Source organism: Lagopus muta, chromosome 4 (genome assembly GCF_023343835.1).
Source record: "Lagopus muta isolate bLagMut1 chromosome 4, bLagMut1 primary, whole genome shotgun sequence".
NCBI classification, from domain to species: Eukaryota; Metazoa; Chordata; class Aves; order Galliformes; family Phasianidae; genus Lagopus; species Lagopus muta.
Genome location: NC_064436.1, coordinates 65,905,821 through 65,923,302, shown reverse-complemented (window position 1 = coordinate 65,923,302; position 17,482 = coordinate 65,905,821). Strand labels below are relative to the sequence as shown.

Sequence of the window (17,482 nt, the reverse complement as noted above, 5' to 3'; positions counted from 1 at the left end):
ATTCATTCTCACCAGGCAGTGCAATGACGGCCTGATGACTGGATTCCCAGCTTCCCAGAGCCAACACAATGGTACATCTTTACAAGCTGTACAGTGTACGTAGTGCCAGTTGGTCCTGTTCTCATGGACTATTATATATATATACATAATATATGATACAGTATTTTCTATTCTGCTGTTGTTCAAAACTTTGATTCCATTCAGTTCCTGTCAAAAAGTCCAATCTAAATACCTGGATTTTTCTCAGCTCTAGACCTCATTTTCTAATATTTTATCATTCTGCCTTTTGCTGGACTGTTAGGTTAGAGTTAAAGGCAACTTTTGTGGGCTTTTTAGAAATGAAAACCTGTGTGCCTGTCATATAATAGAGATTAAACTGACCATGCATGTTTGAGTTGTTGTTGGGCTCAATAATGTTTCAGTCCTGGTCTCATTTTTTGCATTGGCACTGTTCAGACTGCCACAGTCTGACTCTGGCACTGTTGGGTGTCCCTGGGCTGTGGAGGAGACACGGCCAGCTCTGTTTGAAAGCACCACAGGACCATACCTTGTTGTCCCCCTCCTTCACTGCCAGCATCAGGTCATCTTTGATCTTTTTCTTGCAGTGCTCACAGGTGCAGTCAAAGTAATATTGCTTCTTCAGCTGCTTCTGCCGCTCCTCACTCACATTGAGGAAGTCCACATAGGACACAGTCAGCTCATCTCCTGGGGAGATCTTGCTTAGTGCCCGCAGCTCAATCCTGGGTGCAAAGAAGACGAGATATGGAATTGAAGAAGCAAATGCAGCCATAGATACATCAGGGACAAATCCTGCTATCAGAATCAGCCCTTGCCCTAAGCTACTGCTTTAGCAATGCAGAGATGTGCAGCAGCCTGGTTAACTGAACAGTCACATCAGTTTGTCCTGCCCCCATGCCAGTCTCTGGCTGGGATATGCTGAAAAGCAGAGAGAGTCCCATCCTGGGTGAATAATGGGATGAACCCAGACTTAAAATCTTATTATGCTGGAGAGAATCTCACCACAAGAAAACCCCTCAATCAGAAGTACATGACAAGGCTTGTAAAATGCTGAGTTTGGACTTTGGGTCTTTTTTAAGCACAGCTTGCATACTGCTTGTAGAGATCTGGCTAGACTCCCAGATCCTCAGCTGGGCTGCTTTCAGTATCATTTTCACTCTGAAAAGTTGAGATGTGCCCTTTGGATGTAGGATAAGAGATGTCCCAATCCGTTTCATGCATCTCTACATAAAGCCTTAGAAACAGTTGACCATGAATAGTTTATTTTCTATATAGACCATCTGAGCTGATGCCTAATGCCAATATCAAACACAGGGAAATCACCATTCTGTTACTAACCTAAAACCCAGGGTAAATGCTTGCACTGACGACAGGCCTCTGGAAAGCCTGTTTTTTGTACCTACCTTTATCTCAGGCCTTTCTCTGTAAGACATCTTAAATGATGTGGACACACAAATTTCCTTGCTGTTTAACTCCAGCAAGATAAATATCTTAGTTCCTCTGGGCCGTCCCTCCATCAAAGGGTCTGGATAAGCACCCTGTTGCCTCCTTTAGGTCTCACCATGAAGCCATGACGTTTGTATCAGGTCAACTCTGTGTTTTAGAAGAAAGCTCCTGGGGGATGCTCCTGGGTGGTGAGGCACTGGCACAGGCTGCCCAGAGACCTGTGGTGTCCCATCCCTGGAGGTGCTCAAGGCCGGGTTGGATGGGGGCCCTGGGCAGCCTGATGTGGTGAGGGTCACCCAGCCCACAGCAGGGGTTGGAATTGGACAGGCTTTAATGTCACTTCCAATCAAGCCATTCTGTGATTTTATGTCAAAATGTCTCACCAGGAGAGGGAGCTGATAACTGGAGCACTATAGGCAGGCTGGTAGCTAAAAGCTCTCTGCGTCCTTAGCTTTGCAAAAGCTGCTGTGAAAACTACACACTGAGGCTGGTCTTGACTTTCTCTGGGCATTAGATCATATCAACAGCATATTTCATACTAAATTTATCACTGAACGTGTCATCATAATGAAGGGTAGCTATTAGACCTGTCAGAACATAGAAAAATGCCAACCAGAGAAAGGTACAACCAGCTACTCCAGGAAAAAAGCACACAAAAAGGAGTCATTTCCACCAGAAAGGTTTACACATAGAAACATTCCTCTTCACACTTAACAGGATCCTCATTAAAATGAGTCATGCAACCAAAAAAGCAAGCCTTTGACTTTTATGATGCCCCTGATGGCCTAACTACCATAGGTATATTTTAAGCAGTCATCTGTGGTGATGAGGGGATTGATAACATTTCAAACAAGCCTGGACACACGTGGTATATTTTAAATCTACAGTTAGAGAGACACTGTCAGCTGATAACCTCACCAAGCACATCCTGTGCTCTTTCCCTCCCTGGTGTCTGCCCCAGGCTCCAAGGACCTTGACAGACGTGCACAGAAAGCACTGGGGAGCTTAAAACTCAAATGGTCCAGAAACAGCAACTCTAATCAGGAGCAAAACCCAGTTGCTTACTTTTATGGTACTATCTGTGATGCTCTGAGTCAATGGTAAAGAAGTTTTTCATCTCTTATTTCAGGAAATTTCCTGGGTTTTTTTTTGGAAATGAAGTTTGAAAACAACAGTGTCCCTGTAACTGGACTGCATATAACATACCAAGTGTATGAGCTGAGGTAAAGAATTTTCCTTCTTTTTTTGGCATACTTTTCAGGGATTTCTCAGGCAAAAGAGAACGCTCGCATCAGGTAACAGTGGCATCATTAAAAAGTAAATAATTAATCATGTACTATGATAAAAAAAAGGATAAAACCTACATCTCACAGTGTTGCTATTGTAGACAATGCATTCACAGGGCACTGTTTGTTGCAGAAGAGACATGGACTATTTAGTATGTCAGTAATGCGACCATTTCTCATCTCGTAGTATGCAAGGTTTTATTTTGGGCTGTGTAAGATTAGCAAGACCTTGTTCTGACTTTCATGCTCTAGCTGCACTTGGGGGGGAGAAATGAGAAGTGGAGGGGAAATACTGAAACAGAGGAAGCCATGGGAGAGGGCAGAAAGGAAGGGAGGGAATTTGCAGTCAGGGAGACATTACTGCTATTGTTTTAATTTACTACAAAATGCAGAGTTAAGTGAGGTTTGGGTTTAGTGGGGCTTTACACAGGGAGGAGTAGAAGTTCAGAAAACAGAAAGTGAAGTTTTCTGCAAACAGAGGGTTTTTGGAACCCCTCGGTGCTGTTTGCAGCTGTGTCATTGACGGGGCGTGAGGGGTGCATGGCAAGGGGAAGGACAAGGCTTTCAAGAGTGACCCACCTCATCTGTGTGTGGAACATTGATCTTACAGCCTCATGACTGAAAGACAAAACAGACATCTGCAGATTACACCGGTACAAGCACAACAACAGAAACTGGGTGAACTGGGTTGGTTGGGGGCACTGGAGCTCCCGATGCCTGTCACATATCAGTCAGCATAAAGGTACAAAGAGCTCTGCTGTCCCTGTACAGCTACCAAATCACGCATCACTGGCTCGCAGTGGCTTCAGGGACAGCTGTCCTGACACTGTGATTTTAAGAGCGCTGTCAGCCAGTGGATGAGTAAAATGCTCTGCTGACATTTTGCAGGGCTGGTTTTGTGCTGACCAGAAACATCTCTCTGACATCAGTAGTCATGCTCTCCAAAATGCAGCTTGAAATGGGAATTAGACTGGGATATCAGCAACCATGCTCTGTAACGAGTTTAGTGGGTCCTCAAGCCCAGCATTGTGCCTTGAGTGCTGAGAGCTCAGTTCCTGCAACAGTAGCTGCTCTTATCTCCAGTTTTCCTAGAAAAGAAACCTGGATAATTTACCTGGCCAATTAGCTAATGTAAGCAGATTTATAGTCATGGTCATGGTTTAAAGCCAGCAAGAGGATTCGTGCAGGAAATTCATCAGGCTGCCATACAAGCAAAATGTCATTCCTCTACTTACCACCCAGAATCTCAGGTTTGGGGGCTACTACCCCTTCCAGCTACCTTCTCCAGCACCCAGGCTGGTCTGAGAGGCTCCTCGTCACCCTGTATGTGACCTATAGCAACTGGCTATAGAGCTCAGGCTCCAGCTGGCTCTGGATCACAAAGGTAACCATCCTAAAGCACTTATCTTTTTCTCTTTGCTTATTCCCCAGCTGCTTGATAATACTGGTATCATTTTAGCAGGTAAAACTGGCAGTGAGAACTGGAGTGCACAAGCAATGTGTTAAAGGAGAGGAGGCTGTGGGCTTACCTTAGGCTCAGCACTGATGTTTGCTGAACATAGGAATGTATAAAATCTTAAGATTGAGCAGAAAACATTGATAAAACACCGAGGCTGTGGAGGTTTTGGCAAGCAGTTTCCTTCAGTTAATGTCTTGCACATAATGCTGCTTGCTGGATCAGCATCAGTTTAGGCTCCTCCTGGCTTAGGAGGAGTTGGAGGGCAGAGCATCCCTCCAGCAGCTAGGCACTGAGAGCAGCTGCCTCCACTGCCTGCTCTGCTGGGACATTCCTGCAATCCCACTGTGCTTTTCAACCTCTTCTTATCTCACACATCCTGCAGATATTTTCTTGCAGGATTCAGGTGGGAAATCGGAAGGCATAGCACTTTAGGGCATCCAGCTCTTGCATGTGACTCTGTTTACAGATAACAGTCACATTTCTCATTAAGAATCCATTGCTAAAGAGTTTATCAGTAATTAATAGAGACTGCAAGCTCCCATAGAGATTAGCATTTGTGTTAAGGATGGCCATAAACACATCAGTGATAGTGATACATGGCTGATTGCAAGCTTCAGTTATGAGAAACTCTTGGACTGTGGACTCAATTTAATCTTGAATAATTCATTAACTGTAAGTACTCCTTAACTGCTTATGAAGCCTTAATTGAAGCTATCTAGGTATCTACTTGCCACCCTATCTGTCTATTTTGAGTATGATTTCAAAACTCACAAGGGAAATTTACTTGCTGGTTCATTGGATTTGAGGTCAAACCCTGCTGAAAAGCTCTGTGTATTTGTTTGGTCTATCAGACAGCATTTTTTTAAATAACAAGAGAAAAAAATAGCTCTTCTTTAAAAAGAAAACCATAACTTTTTGTTGCTGCACTAGAGAAGGAAATGAGCATCGATTTTCTGGGACAGGGATCTGACACTCTGAGGTTAGCAATCTGTTATGTGCATTGGCTGCAAGGATAGGTCCCCACTGTGCTTGAGGACACTCTGCACTCTGCAGAGGAAACACTGCACTCACTTGCCATTGTTGAAGATGACAGTACAGTTGGGCCAGCAGTCATGGTTGGCCTGGCAGAGGTTGGGGAAGATTCCCACACCAACAGCTTGCAGTCCTCTTTGGTCACTGAGGGTAAAGGCATTGCAGTTGATCTAGTCCCAAAAACACAGGCAGGAAGAAGCACGAAAGGAGAAAAAGTTGAATTCAGTTACATTCAGGATTTCTCAGCTGCTTCTGATTGTTTAGGAGAGGCACAGCTTGGTATCCCACCTCCAAACTTTAAGGAGAAAGGAGAAGTGCCTACAAGATTATTGTAGGAGGTAATTCTAGAAATGATAGTTGGTGAAGGTGCACTGGTCTCTTGTATGGATGGCTCCCTGTGCCCAGTGGATTTGCTCTGCTGGGATGCTGTGTGTCCCTGGGGGAAGTTGATGTTCCATGGGGTTAACGAAGCCTGACATGCACTGACTCACAGCAGGGCTGGGGGCAGAGCTGCTCAGCCTCAAGGACTTTCTCTCTCTGCACCACAAAAATTTGTAGTTAACATTTTAGGACAGGGGATTATGAAATCTTTTCAGTATACTTTACCTATTATGTGTATATATATGTAAATATATATTAAAAAAATGTAACACATGTAATATTGTAACAGAATAATGCGTAAACTAAAATAGATCTGCTACATTCTCATATATTCTATTTGAAATATGTTTACTAAAAGTATGTTTATACGTTTTTTCTTAGCTCCAGGTGCAGAGTGATGCCCAATTGGACTTGTGGTGACCATGCAGCACCTGAGATTGAGAGAGCCATTTGCCTGCATGCTTAGACAGACTGCAGACCTTTTCCTGGCTGTGTCTCAGATTTCTCTATGTCAGTGCAGAAGTGATGTGCACGGCAAATGCAGCAGTATTCAAATCACCTGCAGAAAATGCTTGTCTTGGCCATCTCAAGGATGAAATCAGGAATCCTCAACTCATTCATTTTGGTTTGAGACTTCCCTTGGGCACCTGGCATAATCCACAGCATTAAAAGAAGCCCCCTTTGCTTTCTCACCCCTTTGACATACCACTCCAAATATGTGGGAGATGTACTGCATGCCAAACTGCTGGCTCTGGGCTGGCCAGAACTCCAAGAAGCTTTCCACATCGATACGGAGGTCCTTCTTCTCCTCCTCATCGAAGTTCTCCACGTGGTTTTGCAGGTCATCAATAGACACCAAGCAGTTCTCCGACAGCCCACTGCCTTCTCTCTCTATCCTCCACAGGATGCGGGCTGCCAGCCTGGCCAGGAGAGATCCCAAGGTGCTAGCACCATGCAACGCCAGACCCTGGTGCTCGTCTACTCAGGTTCTCATGCTCTTCCACCCAGCACAAGGACAGGGACTGAAGGGCCACCAAAATTCATTCATCAGTGGGACACTGTGTGCAGCCAGGCCATACAAGACAAGTTCAGCATCAGCTGGCTTATGGCTAGTCTCCATCCAGGAGTTTTGAAGGGAAGGAAGACACAGGGGTTTCCCATGGCATCTATGTTCTTATCTGGAGAAGTCATATAGAACCCCAGCCCTGGACAGCTTCTTCTATTTCTGTGGGGACTCCTATCATTTTGTTACTATGGAGCCAGGACATAAATCAAAATCAGTAGATACTGGAGCATCCCTGCTTTTCCCACTGAAACTGTGAAAGGTGGCTTTTCTCATTCTGCTGCTGTAGGGTTTTGGGTGTCTAGCACCGAACAAAAGCAGGAGCACAACCCCTTCACACTGGGCATTCCTCCAAACCCCAGCCTATGAGCTCAGGGATGTTTGTGGCCTTCCCCAAAGCAGTTCCCACCATCACACATCTAACTCAGTGCACCCAGAGGGATTTCCTATCCTCTCCCATCATTCCCCTGCCTGGTGGTGCACCAGACAGCCAGGCTGTGGGCTCAGGTCCTCGGGAGCCACTCTCACCTGATGTTCTCAGTGGGTGCCTTGCCGTGCTTCTTGATGGCAGAGCACTCATTTTTGTGGTTCAGCCAGGCATCTCTCTGGCAGGTTCGGTCACAGTAGTAGGCGAACTTGCACTGGCCGCAGCGATGGAGCTTCTCCTGCCGTTTGAAGCAGGTGTGGCAGACTACGTGTGTCAGGCTGGAAAGACAGAAAGTAGGCTTATGCCTCAGTGATAGAATCATAGAGTGGTAGAATCATTAAGATTGGAACAGACTGATAAGATCACTGAGTGCAACTCCAACCCATCCCCACCATGCCCACTAACCCATGTCCCTCAGTGCCACATCTACACAGGTTCTTGAACTCCTCCAGGAGCAGTGACTCCACCACCTCCATGGGCAGCCTGTGCAAATGCATTACCACTCTTTCAGAGAATAAATGTTTTCTAATAACCAACCTGAACCTCCCCTGGCACTACTTGAGGCCAGTACCTCTCACCCTATTGCTGTTACCTGAGAGAAAAGGCCGACCCCCACCTCGTCACAATCTACTTTCAGGGAATTACAGAGAGCAATAACATCTCTCCTGAGCTTTCTCTTCTGCAGACTGAACCATCCCAGTTCCTTCAGCTGCTCCCCATAAGACTTGTACTCCAGATCTCTCACAGCTTCACTGCCTTTCTATGGACACACATCTCTTAGTAGTGAGGGGCCCAAAACTGAACTAAACTTGAGATGTGGCCTTACCAGGACCATATACCAGGGGACAATCACATCCCTGCTCTGGCTGGCTATGCTACTTCTGATACAAAACAGCATACCATTAACCTTCTTGGCCAGGTGGATACACTGCTGGCTCATGTTCAGACAGCTGTCAACCAGCACTCTCAGGTTGCTTTCCTTTGCACAGCCTTCCAGCCACTCTGCCCCAAGCCTGTAGCATTCCATGGGGCTGTTGTGACCAAAGGGCAGGACCCAGCACTTGGTCTTTTTGAACTTCATACAGCTGGCCTCAGCCGAGTGATGCAGCCTATCCAGATCCCCCTGGAGGGCCTTCCTACCCTCAGGCAGACTGACTCTTCCTCTAAACTTCGTGTCATCTGCAAACTTAGGGTAATGGCTAAACTCCTTCAGGCAAGGGTCCTTTCAGCTTTCTGTCCATGGGCTCCTCCTACACACTGTGATGGAACCTCAGACATTCTGGGAGGATGGACAAACATCCCACCTAGCTTAATCCTCATACACTTGTCTGATGCTGTTGCTTCCCTATTTGGCTATGTCAAAGAGAAAAATATTTTGTTTAAAGGAGGAAAGCAATAAACCATTCCCCAGCTCTCAGCCCTCTTTCCTGCAGTTTGTCTGCTCCTTCTCAGCACCACTGCTGTTAACAGGATTTTCAGTCTGGTTTTGTTTTCCGTCTGGCCCATGCTGAGCAGAAAGCAGACGTCTAATGGGTCTGTCACTCAGTAGAATAAGAACAATGTCAAGGCAATGAGCCAGCCAGTGCTTCACCTGCTTGCAAAGCCTCTGAATTTGGCTGAATTGAAACCCCTCCAGAGGGGTTCTGCGTAGGGCCTGGAGCAAAAAAAGGAGCAGTGACCACCACAACACCTGACAGACTTAGGAGAAAATGGTTGAGAGGGGTGAGTATGATTCTGTGTGGTCCTGGCTGCTATCTCAATATTTATTTAGGCACAGTCATACTGTAGGGATAAAAATACACACAAGAAATGCTCTGATAATCAGCAGACTGGAGGTGTACCACAGTAAAGAAGACTGATGGATAGAGGTGGTTATATAGGGAAACCCTGCATTTGTGCTGCTTGAAACAAAGTTATTTTTCTATGAAGTAAAAGCAGCTTTGCTTGACACTTCTTTCTGCCTCTGGACCTAAACTGCATCTGTGTTGGCAGACCTGCATTTGGTATTATGTTGGAAATGACATAAGAAAGCCAAGAAAATATCCTCCTTCAAGGTAGATCTCCTCATCATGAAGTCTTCTCTTGTATGTCTTCTCCTTCCTTCATCAGACACAGCATGTATCTCGGCTGTCTAACACCAGGTGACACCAGACTGGGTGGCTCTGGAGCTCTCCTGCTCCCAGGGATTCCAGAAAGATGCTTAGGATGGACGAAGGGCTGAGGAACCCATTCAGCCAACCCCAAGCACAACTGCCCAGCTTGAATGGAATTTCAGCTGCCTCAGGGACAGACAAGCAACACCGAACAGTTAAGGACAGAAGAAAGCTGACCTCCAAAGTGCTCATATAGCACCATCTGGGATAGGACATGGGGCAGACTGACTGTAATACCAAGTTTAGGAGCTGTAATTGTGCTTATGAACACTGTAAGATTTTATTAATAAATCCAAGAGGGTTTTTATATTCAAAAGGGCAATATGGTGCTGAGCTGAGAATACTGATGATTTAGTGCTTGTTTCAACATATGGCACCCATGGGGATGCTGTTAAACAGCGAAGTAACAAGGGCAGTGCCTGATGTGGGGATGTGCTCTGCTCTGTTTACTCTGACATTAGCTTTAGCACCGTGCTCTTTAGGTCACTTAAAGCTGTCCAGCAGACAGGCTACCAGTGCAAATTCCTCCTTCCAGTCTAAAGGTCTGATGTATCTCTGGTGCCAGCAGCACTAAGTGGTGCTCACCAGCTATTCCTGTTCCTCACTCTGTGGTTTACTGTGAGCTGGATGGAGCAGGGAAACAGCTTTCAAAAGCATGTTTTCTCTTTGGGGACTTCAGAAAAAGATTTCCAAAAAGCATCCTACCATTGCATATACATAACTATAACCAAGGGTGAGGAATATATCAGAGGATACTGATGAAGCCCAATTTGATATCCACCTTCCAGGAGTGCCCAGGGTCTTGGACCCCATGTTGCAGCAGGTAAGTAGTTGCTTACTTGTGTGACCCATTTCAATGGGGAGGAGAGGGAGACCTTTTGGGATTTTGGCATTGCTGCACCAGCAGGCTTTTTTTCCCCAGCAGTTTTCTTCTCCAGGCAGCTGCACGCTCCTCTGCCTCCAGCCAGGCTCAACAGCATGAGGGAATTAAAATTCCTACTGCTCAGACACCGCTGTGTTTGGGGGAAGATCTCCTCATTGCAGAAATCTCACTGACCCCACAGAACATGATCATTGCCCACAGCAAGGAAACAGGCATGGGGAAGAAAAAAATGAGTCGACAGTCACAAGAAAAGACTGTGCCACAAGTAGGAATCACTCCCATAGTCACAGGACTGTCTTGCCTCTTCCCCTACATAAATACACATATATATATAAAAACACGTGTGCATGTTTATTTCTATCCCAGTACATTTAAATGCTTTTTCATTCCTCTGGCACTACTGCCTGAGCTACTGGAACCACCCACCCTGTGTGTTGGCTCAGGCAGGATGGAGAGGCCCACTGATATAAAGCAGGTTGATTTGCAACAGGCAACACCACATGCAAAAATGAGGTTTGGAAAATGACAGCAAGCAGTGCTGGTTCAGGGGAGCGAGCCCAGTGCAAGGCAAGCAGTCAGCATGGAGAAAGAGGGAGTGCATGTACATGGAGGGGGATGCAGCCAGCTCTATTAATGCAGATGAATAGCTGGGAGGTGGTGAAAAATGCAACACTGCGCTCTGTCAGCTGTCAAGTCAGGGGGGCAGAGGTGCAAGAGAGATTACATTCCTTGTAAGGGAAAGGAGAGACAGAGAGCTGATAAAACCCACATGGTTGTGTTGTGCAGTGAAGCACAGAGAGATATCTCGCACAGGGAATGGGGCACCCTTCTGCTGCTTGCCTGTTTTGAAGGCAGAGAGAAAGTGAATGGGAAGCTAAAGAAGCTTCCCTGCACTGAGGAATAGTAGGGTGGGTGTGAATACAGTGCAGCAGAACACCAGTTCTGAAGCAGTTCATCTTCCCAGCTCTCCCAGAAACAAACAAAAAAAAACCAACAATGCTGGCTGCAGATAGAATTATTCAGTAGTCTGAGTAGGTTGACAGGCATAAAAAATACCTTGTTTTTCACAAAACTCTCATGGGATCCTCAGAAACGGTTGGAAATAAAAAAGAAAAAAAAAGACTGGATGTATTAATAATACACCAGGCCTTCAAAGGCCTGTGCTTAACTGTTGGTGCTATAAAGAAAAATGGAAAGACACGAATAATTGAGATCAATTGCCTAAATCTTGAACAAACAGCACTCAGCACTGACTGCAAGTCTGACTGCAAGCCCTTAAATTGCCCAGGAGTCCTACAAGCTCCTGTCCTTCCAGAGAGCCAAATGCCCCAAGTGGGGATGGAAAACTGGGTCGCCCTTTGGCCCAGGAATGAACATTATGACAGGTTCTGATACCTGTATCACAGAATCACAGAATTGTAGGGGTTGGAAGGGACCTCCAGAGATCATTGAGTCCAATCCCCCTGCCAAAGCAGGTTCCCTACACCAGGTCACACAGGTAGGCATCCAGGCAGGTCTTGAACATCTCCAGAGAAGGAGACTCCTTCAGTATGTTTGCAGGTAGACAACACCAAAGACTTGCAGTGGTCCACAGTCTCTCCTGCAGTCACCTCTGCAATAGTTAAGATCCTCCAAGGACACAGAGTTAAACCCAAGTCTCTCAGCCTGTGGAAAACATTGGTTTATAAGACCTTGTCTGTGTCAGTGCTGTGTCAATGTACACTGCAGTCCCTGGGGTGATCTCCAGCCACTCATCCACCACCTCTGTGTGTTCATGTGGTGGAAACTGTGAGTCTGTCTATTTTTTTTTTTTCTTAATCCTGGCCAAAAGCAAGATCTTCATTAGCACAGTGATTTCTTCAGCCCATCTCAGTCTTGCCAGGTCAGGGATTTAGAACTGACCTCAGGGGCAGATGCCACTGATTGACTCACTAAATGACTCTATGAGGAGCCTCAGGTTTCCTCGGCCTCTGCTCCAAGTGTCAGCTAAGTTGGACTCTGAGGGGCTCATGAACTCCGCTGTTACGTGGATGAGATGTACAACCACTGCTATTCCTGGACATAGCTACTGTCACAAAAGCAATGATTCAATATGCCAGCCAACTAATGCAAGAGGTGACAGTGCTGTCAGCTAAACCACGGCTCCCACAAGCACAGCTCTCAGTGAAAGCAAAAGAAGCTAATAGCTCTAGCGACTGCTTGGACTGGATTCAGATGGATTCAGATCTGTAAGACCTGCCAAGACAGAAGGCTGAGTACTGCCGCAGGAAATACACTCACCTCATCTTTGAGACATGCACAACCTAAACATCAGGCAACCATTTCCCACCCAGCCCCCAGAGCACCTCATTCACTGGTTTGAAAAAGCAAGCTGAGATGGCTGAACTGCAAAAGAATAAAGGAGGATTTCACTGAATAGCTACTGGAAGTGGTAGAATGATCAAAAGCCATTTGATGTGAGTTTATTCCATTCTGTACAGGATACATGTCACACACAGATGATACAAACACCTAAGTTCACCTGCTCCATTTCTGTTCCTGGCTGTCTTGGCATCCCTCTTCACAACAGCATACAGAGGATGATAGAATAGCCTAAGAAGCAGGCAAAGTGAATGCATTTGGGTCCCACTTCATACATCACTCATCAAGCAAATCTTCAAGCCATCTTAGCTTTCTACCACATGATACTGTTTGCTTTGACTGCTCTCTTTCAAATCCTACTAGTTAAAGAGCAAGCTCATAAAGAGAAAGAAGGTTGACAGAAATATATCAGGCTTCCCCATGCCTGTAGGAAATAACTCTTATAAACTGGAGAGCTGGCATACATGAGAAGGTCACATACTGTACATTGAGCCCAGGTGAAGGGAATGTCATCATCCTGAAGGTAGCTGTGAGGAAAGGAGACCTGAGATCTTCGAGGAGAAAGCGAAGAGGGAGGGAAGGATTAAACATTAGTACATAAGCAGAGCATGATAGCATGCTTTACTTAGAGGCATGCTTTACCAGGCACGCACAGTGGCTTTACAAATTGTAAAAAGATCCAAAAGGGGCAAATAATTCCTTGAGAAAATCTGTTATTTCCAACTTTCTGCATCTATTTGGGGGAAAGAGAAGTTGATGCTGATTGGCATTTTCTGAGTGCTATTTGAGCTCATTACAGCAAGGCTGATTCAAGCACAAATCAGAAAGTTTGTTCACACACCCGAATAGCAAAACACAGGAGATCACACTGAGATCTGCCCCTGCTTTCAATCAGTATTCACCATTTCTCCCAACAGGCGGTTCTAGTTTAGGTAGAAGCAGTGGGCTTGATGTGTTAGTCAGTGCCAGGAAACCACAGTGTCAAGTAACATGTTAGCTTCAATATGAGGTGGCTGATGTCTTTAGAAACCTTAGCTTCTCTTTGAGTTTCCTGTACTGTTGGATCAGAGGTCTCTGGCATCATGTAAAAGCTGCTGCTCAGATGACCTTCCCTGGGTTGAAAAGTACACGTCCCCATTAGCCTAAATGACTTCAGTAACCTTCAGGGGTTTGTTTCCTGAGTGGGATGCAGCTTACGTGTTTGGACACCTCATCTGTGCCCTGTGTTAACTAGAGCTCCAGTCAAAACACCCAGTATGGTCTGGAAAGCAGTTCTGCTCACCATGGTGGTGTCAGCCTTCCATGCACATTCTTGAGCTCCATTGACTGTAATGGGCACTTGGGGCTGGATTGACTTTGCCTGCACATAGGAGCCTGATGTTATTTTAAGCTCTGCGGGGACTCGCATCTGCCCTGTAATGTTGTTCCAGAGGAGGCCTGATTCTCATAAATCCCCATTTGTACCTGTCAGCCCTAAGAGGATGTCTCAGACAACCCAAAGTGAACTGCTAGACAAGGCTCCACATTGCCCTGTAGGAGGATCCACTTAAATTGTCTGGTCTTATTTGTGCAGAGTATAATGGCTGGTTATAAAGTTTTTTCAAAGAAGGTATTTTTCCTTTTGCTTTCAAAACAAAATTCTCAACACCTCCTCAACCTCATTCTCCTAATAGCAGACATTCATGCAGTGCAATTGGTGACAGCCTCGGGTTAAAACTGCTTCTGCAATTTCTTGCATCAATGTGTAATTCTACAGTTTCCAGCAGGTGGCTTTCCCCACTGTGTGGCAGAGTAGTGCCTCTGCATAACTTAAGTCCAAGTGTAATTTATCCTCACTTTCTGCTGTGAAGTACTGTATTTAACACTTTCTGTTCTTCACCAGGTCGAATGGTCATCAGCTTTTCTGGGTCTCCAGCATTTCTTCATCGTCTCCTGTCGCAAACCAGTTTCATACCTGTGTACAAACACAAGCTGCTTTCCACCCTATGGTACTGCCACATGAAGAAAACAGTGTTGTACCTCTGAAGAGCTGCTCCAATGAATCTAGAAAAGATGCCTTCACTTTGCCTGCTGTTGCCACAACACATGCAGTCACATAGAAGATCACAGTGTGGTCATTACAGTATTATGGCCATCCATATTAATCACAGCACAGCCAGATGCAGGTTTTCAGTGGTTCAACATCTGCACCATGACCAGACTTCCCATAGAACGGAGCTTCTAAAGTCGTTGCAAGGTACAGACCAAATTTTCAAATTAACCTGCACTCCTGTGCTTCCATGGTCGCCTTAATAGATGCAGAAAGTTGAGCTCTGTGGAAAATCTCATTACCTGTTTGGTAAGATCTGAGCTGAAAAATTAAAGCTACCAGTTACTCATATTTGAATTCCCTTTCCATAATTCACATACTCACTGCTTTTAGCAAGACTCTAAGATGCTGAGTACTAGAAGGATCCAGGCTATCCTTCAAGAGCAGTCAGCTCAATGGAGCTACGTGCAACAGTTACATGCCACTTGGACTGTGGTAGAAGGCACCTCCAAAACCAAAGCCCCATAAGCGTGTGAAAAACATCAGAGCAGTTTTCACAAGCAAAACGCATGTTTACATTCTATATCAGGCTAGGATACCCCTGCTGAGCACTAACCAGCAAACATTTAACTGGCAACATCTGCCTCAGAGAGTTTGGGAATTTCACCACTGACACATATGAAGTACTTAGGGATGAAACATGCCACAGGAGGGTAAGAGTCAACTACTATTGCACGGGAGTGTGAAGAAGCAGCAGAGAGATAAGAATGACTGAACCCATTCCCATGCTCTGCAGTCCCACAGATGTGTTTATTTAACCACTTTCATGCTCTGGGACTTAAATAAACACAGCCTGGGGAGGGAGGGAAGCACAGCTCTGCCCGCCCAGTGTCTCTTGGAAATCTACACTGACTGCAGCCTGGACTGCTCTCCTATATGCACGATGCTCACAACATTTCCTGTAGAAGAAAAAAAGTCAACCAGCAAACAAAAGGCAAAATGTTTTCAGTGCTCAAATTAGTATTTTTAATAGGGTGTATGAGAGAAGTCATTATCCATAGGAACTTCTGAATAAAACACAGAATCCAGCAAGTGGCACAAATGAAACTAAAGTATGAGAGCTAAGAGGGCACGTCAAGGAGAGGTGGTTTTGTTACTAACCACTGTAATTGAATACAAGGTTAAGAATTCAAGAACTAAACATTAAAAAAAAGACCACTTAAATTGTAAGTTCCTATAATTGTATACATTCACAAACATGTTCATTCACCTGCCACATAAGGGCAAGGAAAAAGTGAGTGAAAGACATAAAAAATCTTATTCCTTGTTCTGTCCGTTTATCCTCAATTCTCTGCTGTTGCCAGATCATATACGAGCACAAATCAGCTTCAGTTGCAGCACTTAACAGGGAGGATGACTAGCATTAAAACAAAAATGTTTTGGTTTAATTGTTTGAATCCTAGACTTTGTTAGCAGAACTGATTCAATCAGAGAAAGCTCAGCTAGCAAAGCTCTGCCCTGTTTAATTCTCTAAAGCCACTGGCAACGTGGGGCAAAACTCAGCTTCAGAGCTGGTGCCTTCAAGGAGTGCTCACAAATTTCCTAAGCCCAGAATGTCAGCTGACATCTAGCTCTTCAGTTAAAACGTTTGGGACAAATTCTATTCTCAGATACTGCATTATAAGGCTGGACAAATCCCATTTATATCAGAGGCTCTACACTAGGTTTATTCCGCAGGAGGTTAACATAGAAATTGGTTCTTTGTGTCTTTTAGCTTTCAGGCTATTTAAATCAATATTCCACTAATATGAAGGGCAGAAGTAGGCACCCACGGGCTGCTCTGGCAGCACAGGTTGATCAGGTGCTGTTCACCCTTGAAATAAGCAGCAGAAAAGAAAAAGGCATCTGCACCAAAATTCAGTTTCTGGCTGTATCAGTATGAACAAAAAGTTCAAATTGCTCCTGTCTAAGAGTGAAAGTAGAAACTCAACTTCTGTTAACTTAGCTAGTTATAAACATAAAACTACTTAAGGAGAAATAACACCACTTGTAGATCTTCCAGTTTGAAGACAGCTGCCTGTGGAGTTACACATGCAGCTCTGGGTGGTGGCACACATGAGCAAAACACAGTGTAACTCACTGTTACCACACATTATACGTTGGAGATTTCAGCAAAGTGTCTGAGACTGCTCTCACTGAATTACATTTACTCCTGCAACTCAGTGGAATGTAGCATGGGTCCAGTTTTGTGAGGCACTGAACACATGCAACTTTCACTGCATTTGGCAAAAGCAGGCAGAATCGAGCACCTTGCAAGCTCACATCCTGAAAACAGATTGTGCCATGTATATAAAGTGAGAAAACAGCTCTGAGCCCTGGGAATGATATCACTGTAAGCTGGGAGTGCATAAGTACAAAAGTGTTTCTAACTTCCCTTCGCACCCCTCTTGATGCTGTCCAGACACTTTCAAGCTTTCACCCACCCAGCCAGATGAATTTTGCATTGAGATGACTTCTGAACTCTGTTTCACAAGTCCTTTTCTCTTACCTATCAAAAACCACAGCAGCGTAGGCTGGCTCTGCAAAGATGACATCTCCGGGCAAGAATTCCTTCTGTGCTTTCAAGCCCCTGCCTTTGCCTTCAGTTGTGAACACTTCAACTGATTCCATTCCCCCTCTGGTCATTCCCAGGTATGAGCAGTGAGCCAAATCTTCTGTCACCCTTGTCAACTTCGCCTTGCCACGACCACGTTTATAAAAGGGCTGGCCTACCCCCACCCCCAGCTGCACCGTATCCCATAGGAGGGAGAGGGGGTGGGAGCACGAAAGGCAGGAGGAGATCTTCCACGCACTATTGCCGACCTACACAGGGCCGGGTCTTCTGTTTCTTAGGAAACCCCCTCCAAAAAACACGTTTGGAATTGTTTCTCCCAGCCACAAGTAG

The 17,482-nt window shown here is 45.3% G+C and overlaps 1 protein-coding gene across 2 annotated transcripts in view; it reads right to left on the bottom strand.

The window, feature by feature from the left end:
- SMYD1 (SET and MYND domain containing 1) overlaps positions 1-17,482 on the bottom strand; it is a 26,903-nt gene extending 9,421 nt beyond the window's left edge. Inside the window, exons 1-6 of one of the 2 annotated variants that reach the window (XM_048942333.1) lie at positions 17,087-17,482; positions 7,214-7,390; positions 6,329-6,542; positions 5,281-5,411; positions 3,330-3,368; positions 548-740 (exon numbers count right to left, since the gene is read on the bottom strand). In XM_048942333.1, the coding sequence (XP_048798290.1) occupies positions 548-740; positions 3,330-3,368; positions 5,281-5,411; positions 6,329-6,542; positions 7,214-7,390; positions 17,087-17,223 (891 nt within the window). In that variant the 5' untranslated portion in view covers positions 17,224-17,482. The remainder of the gene's footprint in view (positions 1-547; positions 741-3,329; positions 3,369-5,280; positions 5,412-6,328; positions 6,543-7,213; positions 7,391-17,086) is intronic. The other variant, XM_048942334.1, reaches the window with a different exon arrangement.